This window comes from Coffea eugenioides, chromosome 6, assembly GCF_003713205.1.
Source record: "Coffea eugenioides isolate CCC68of chromosome 6, Ceug_1.0, whole genome shotgun sequence".
NCBI classification, from domain to species: Eukaryota; Viridiplantae; Streptophyta; class Magnoliopsida; order Gentianales; family Rubiaceae; genus Coffea; species Coffea eugenioides.
This window is the reverse complement of record NC_040040.1, coordinates 7255691-7261856: the sequence shown is the minus strand read 5'-3', so window position 1 is coordinate 7261856 and position 6166 is coordinate 7255691. Positions and strand designations below refer to the sequence as shown.

Here is a 6166-nt window from a genome sequence, read left to right as displayed (position 1 = left end):
CGGCTCTATAATCATAACCTGAATTAAGAACGAATAGTACAACGTGAAAATCTCAAGACAAAATGTACAAAACCATAACTTGGAATTGGGAATCACGTGATGCCATTAAGACAAAACAGCCCGACCAAGTAAATTAATTAACCCACAATGAGGAGGAGAGGATTCTTTTTGGACCTCTTTTTTTTCTTTTTCTTTTTTTTTTTTTTGTTGTGGGTAGGCTGGGTTTTGGGGAAGGGGAAGGATGGTGACAATTGTTGCCTGATCGAGTCGGTCAAATCTCAAAGAACTAAGTAGTAAAAAGTTACTATTAATTATCTTTAGAACTGTCTAGCATAGTGGTGATCTATGGGGAACTCTTTTTCTTCTACTCATGCTTGTAGCCATATCCTCATCTGTGATCTTAGTTGCTGATCTTCCACAAACGTATAATCCACTTCTCTTCTTCCTCACAAATTCGGTGCACATAAAGCTCATATTCTCAGACCCCGAAGAGCCCGATGAGGAGCTCAATGGCTCGTCACAGTCCACAATTGTTGAATGAGGGGTCTCATTTGTCATTTCATCATCACCATAATCTTGAGGAATGAAGAAGTCTGGACTAAGTTGTAAGACTTTGCATGCCCTCAGAAATGGAGAGAGGTCCTTGTAGTGTTTAAGCACAAAGTCAACCTGGTTGTCATTAAAACGATCACGAAATTTTGCTACTTACCATCATAATTTCCAAGACTTTACAACCACAACTTGTAATACATGCAAAACTATCGTGTTTAAGTATTACCCTATAAAAGCAAATTAATTTCGACAACATTCATGATAATTGTATGATGATTATATTTGGGCTCCATAGACGAACAAGTATTTAGTAGTACATTTTGCTAAAGAAGATATGTCTGTGGGATGTGAGACTCACAGAATCGAAAATCGACTTGAATTTGGAATTTACCTTGCACCCAAGAGAACAATGAATGAAGGGTTCTTGGAGACACCTATCACAAGAGGTGCAAAAATTCCCGGACCCCTTAAATTGCCTGTTTTGAGGTCTTTTCTTGATGAACACCACCTTTGCAGCGTTAATTGTGTAAGCCTGCAGGTTGTTACAATATAGGTGTTGATCAGCTCATTTATTGGCACGATATAGAGGAAATTCAAGTAGAAAAATCAAGTTTAAGCACTAGAACATGGCCATATTTTCAGGTTAGATATTTCTGATTACCTGAACGTTGGAGCAGTCAATGAGTTTCTCTAGGTCTTCCAATCGAACAACATCATGATATACATAACGTCGAACTTGAAGAAGCCTATGGAATCGATGAGACATGACGCAGTGCGGACAAATACTAGTACAGCAATCCAAGCAGCAGATGTTTTTTTCATTCTTCTTTGCACTTTCATGAATTGAGCATGGCACGAAAAATTTCTGCACATACAGCGCTTCCAACCACGCAGGCTTGTGAATTCCCTACAGATTTATATTTTTACATATGATCATCATATTAAATTTCAAGTTAACTCAATTCCCTCAATTCAAACTAATTTTTTCTACAACCAAAAAATAAATTAAAAATAAAACACCAACAACAACAAAATGAAACCCGGTCCTGAGATGACCTACCATGATCACTTGATCAAGAAACTCGTCCACAAGTGGATAGTGGATGACTGGATGACAAGCCAACTATTATGTATGAGCGAGAGAGAGAAGGAGAGAAGGCTTTGGGGTATTGATGATATTACAGTATTTATGGAGAATCACAAGAGAAGAGAGGCCAGGGAGGAGATATATTTATTCCTAGATTGGATACACAACATATTGTCAAGAGTATCACTTGTCCTTTGTTAAATTAGTGCGTGTAATGTGTGTGTGAGGAAGAAAGAGCAATAAAGAAAGGGGGAGTCAGATATGAGGAGAACGTGGGCGCTGTTCCCGTGTCTCCCATAGCCTACTTCCCCCACTTAGACTAAATTTCCAATCTCCTTGTGTTGAGAGCTTTAACCTTAATTTAAACAACTCCTTGGTTGAGTGAGAACCCCAAGGAATTTCTTTTCTTTTTCTTTTTTAACCTAACACATACCGGTAATAAGTTCTTTGTTTTTTTGAATCTCATTTCTCGGTGAAATAGGGCGGAGCTAGCTAGTTGCCTTGCCTTGATTCTTGAACTAAAGCCAGAAGTAAAGAAGAATTTGTCTTGAATTTACTTGTTTTATATGCCACTAGTATATTATCTTTTTTAGCCTATAGAGTTAAAACCTTTAACGTTTAAATTTTTGCTAAACACGTTCCTGGCCGTCCACTTACTGAAGGTTGCATCGTGGTGTGCGTTATCATTTTGTGTCCCTAAAATATCTATTTTTACTTCTTCTGGGAAACTTTAAAACCAGAAAGAAAAGTGCAGCACAGAGAAACAAAAGCCCTTTGGTGGGTCTGGGATTAGGCGACGAGCTGAATGCATTTTCATCTTCGACTACCAGCACGCTTGAACAGCGTTGTCCATGATATGTAGTTGAAAGGTAGGTAAGATTAAAATGTGAAACGTTGAAAATTGAGAAAAAAAAAAAAGTAGAGTAGCATTTACAAGCTTATTTATTTCACTGAGTCGTAACTTACTTCTGCTGGGAGCATTTGCCTTGGGGATGAATGGCTCAAGGCTAAGTTCATGAACCAGAAGATTATACAATCCACAAAGGGCCGGTGGATGTTAAGGTCCGCAGTACTGCATTATTATCTAGAGGGTTAAATTTTGACTTTTACCAATTTGAGTAATTAGTGCGATTTTTGTCCCACCTTTATCACGATTTATACGTTCTTGACTTGTTCATGTTAAGTGATGATTAGAGGGAATAATAGAGTCCAGTTTAGCGGTATGATTAGACGTCAAAAGAAAATTAACAAGAATAACTTGTCAGGGTATTCTTTATAGGCCGGGTGCATAAGTACACTAATTAACCCACACATATAGGCTTTATGTGCTTGTGAAATAGTGCAATTGTACACTACATGCATCCAGAAGGTCCGAGAACCAAAAGTTAAGTTACTATTTGCATAGTTAATTTGTACAAATAATTATTCAGGATTAATCCTTTGGTGGACCAACATTGTCCTTGATCCTGCAATTTGATAACAGCGGTTCAGCTATCCAACTGATTAAGGATAGCAAACCATACTCGTTCTCGTTGAATTTGCCGGCAAAAGAGACGAAAAGAGGAACCAAACGTAGAAGCAAAAATGTGATGAAGAAAAATCCAATGTGCCGGACCAGAGAAAAAGGCATACAGCCGAAAAGCGACGACAAGCAGATCGAGCAAAGAACCACAGAAAAGGATGCCGTTTGTTTTCTCACTGATTGGCTTTGTTTATATCCATGATTTTAAAGAGGTAATGCATTACAACTAAAGAAGATCGAGGTCATGCGTTGCGTCTGCTGTCACATATTGACTTGATCTCCCATAACTCTCATTGGGCAGAGACCAGACATGTACCAGGAAATTCGGTTTTTGGGAAATCAAAAATGGCAACAATACACAACAACTCCACTAATCCTCAAATTTTGGCTAAAATAATAGCATGCGTTCTTATATATGTGGGGCGTTGACAGACAAAACACACTTCACTGATCACTGGTTGAGATAATAATAGCCCTCCAACCTGATTAGTTGAGTATTCGCTAATTTTTAGGCACCATTAATGTTTGTTGCACCTTTAACCTTAATCAAGAGGTACCCTGGGGTTTGAAGGTTCCACGGATTTCGAATCTCTACTCCGATCTCTCCTTCAGTCCTCTTTTGCTTCCTTTGTTATCATATAGATAAGCTGTCTATTTAGATGACTATTTATCGATCTCTAGGAAATTGAAAGTTTCCCTCTTTTCTTGTCTTGTGTTTTTCTAAGAAAAACATCTGAATCTTCGAAGATTAGACATTTAGTTACATATCATGGAATAGAAGAAGTCTTCGACTGAGCTCAACAAATGGGGTGTAACATTTGCTTTTAGGAGTCAAAGGTTACGAATACATAAATAAAGGAGCAAAAATATTACTTAAATTTACACTTGAACCATGTAAAGTTAATGTACGATAATTGGTATTTTATTGCACATGTTTATTATGGTCAAACGAATAATAGATTTTGCATTCCAAAACTATGGATTTTTTTGTGTAAATCTGTATTTTTATATCTCTTTTTTAAAAAAAAAAAAAAGAAAAGAAAGTTTTGATCTGTTCATCATTATCATCTAAGAAATGGAAAGTTTACACAAAAGCAGCGGAAGATATGGATGGAAAAGCGTATGCGAGCAATAGTTGTCATGTAATAATGTGTATGCTGCTGCCAGGAATGTGAGCTTCAAAGAGTACTTTGATCTGAGTTTTACTTGCGCATCCATATAAGCTCCGCGTTCTATCCCATGCAAGCTCAAACTTGAGGTACAATAAACTGAAAGTAAATGAGGAATATTCTTACTTCAGTCCAACCCAAATGCTTAGCAATTAAGCTGCATAAGAAATAGACCTCATTGTACAGTAGAAATACGCCATGATTAAGCAGGAGGTCAGATTAAACCAGGCATTATCTCCCTGCCGCATACGACTACGAGGTAGCTAGGTTATAACATCTACGTAAAGGCTTAAGTTGTTACATTTATCAGAGATAATTAACAGTTATTAATGTGTTGTGTACAAGGATTAGGTTACTGACCACTTGCTTGGTTGATTGGTCCAACCATTCCTGCCATATGGCCAGTTCCCAGTCCTAGTTGCAGCACATTCATATTTAACCTTCTTTCCTTCCAAAACGAAACAAAAACCCTTATTTCTATTTTTTCCTGCAAACTTTGGAATCAAATAGCTGGATTTTGAGTCATTGGCTATGCTTATTATAGCCTCACATACATATATAATCGACAGCTGTCAACGTCGCAAGCTAGCCCATTCACTATTGCTACGTCTTCTATTGTTATAAAAAAAAAAAAGGGAAATTCGAGCAGCTAGCAAGAATTAATATCCATGGTGCTGCACCAATAATAGTGACAATCAGTGATGGAGGTGTAAGAGGGAAAAAATAAAAACCAGTGATGAAGTTGGGAAGATTGTCATCAATTCTTTCGACCGCCTAGTGAACGCTACAGCAGCAGGGCCTGCAACAGTCACCTAGTAGACAGAATGTTGGCAATCTTATGACTGGACTGCAACTTCTGTTTTTCTTTTTCTTTTTGCTTTTTTCCCCCCCTTGTTTGTTAATGTTCGTGGTCTGATGCAATCTTTCACAGCAATGTACGCAAGTAATGAAGCTCACGTGCAGAGAATCCAATGAACTGACTCTCATATGAGAAATCCATATTGTCGAAAGCCTAAAGGAGGGTGCTTATGCTTAAGAGCCTCGTATTTCCCCAAATATTCCTCTCTTTGCTTGCTTGCTTGCTTGCATGTTGTTCATTTTTTTGTTGGCTTTGTTGTGGACTGAATCTCACACCATGTCACTCCACTGAAACGCTCTTACCCACAGCGGGATCAGAAACTCAAGAAGTTGTGGACACTCAACTTGCGAGGCCAGTCATCACAGATACATTTTGGATACCTGATTTTTTTAAATTATTATTTTTGCTTATATTATAAATACATTCTCTAACTACTTTTTCTATTTTTAAAAATTTTTTTTATCTCACATACATTATATAACAAAAAGTATTTCACCTATCATCTCAAGTAATACGATAAACACGCTCATTGTATTTGTAGCACTGCCAAATTAAGGTACATGCTATTTTGAACCGTATATTTTAACTATTAGGTGCATATTAAACGAAAGTACATTCGTCTTTTCTATCTTATGTACTGAAAGTAACATTACTATTTCTACAATTAAACTAATTAAATAAGCATATTTGTGCACATCATGTGGTCATGGGAGGGGTCAACAATATAAAAGCATTCTAAGGCTATAGAACAATGCCGAGATCAGGTAAATTTAGTTCACCACCTTGTAATTATTGAGAGTATACAAGGATGACCGTGAATAACCAAAATTTAAATTATTAAGAAGTACTTTGATTTGACTCTCAAGTGTTTTTATTTTCTCATCTTTTTCTCATAAGGTTTGGAATCTTTTGTTTTTTGGCAATGTAGTCAAAATTAATAATGAAATATCTCAAAAAAAAATATCGAATAGCAAACA

At 36.9% G+C, this 6166-nt stretch overlaps 1 protein-coding gene across 1 annotated transcript; it reads right to left on the bottom strand.

The window, feature by feature from the left end:
* Positions 1–217: 217 nt before the first annotated feature.
* LOC113776337 lies at positions 218–1662 on the bottom strand. The gene is made up of 4 exons (XM_027321471.1): positions 1613–1662; positions 1214–1459; positions 944–1084; positions 218–669 (listed from the first exon to the last, which is right to left on the bottom strand). Exons 1-4 carry the CDS (start codon positions 1613–1615, stop codon positions 328–330), a joined length of 732 nt encoding a protein of 243 aa, XP_027177272.1. The 5' UTR covers positions 1616–1662; the 3' UTR covers positions 218–327.
* Between the last annotated feature and the right edge of the window lie 4504 nt (positions 1663–6166).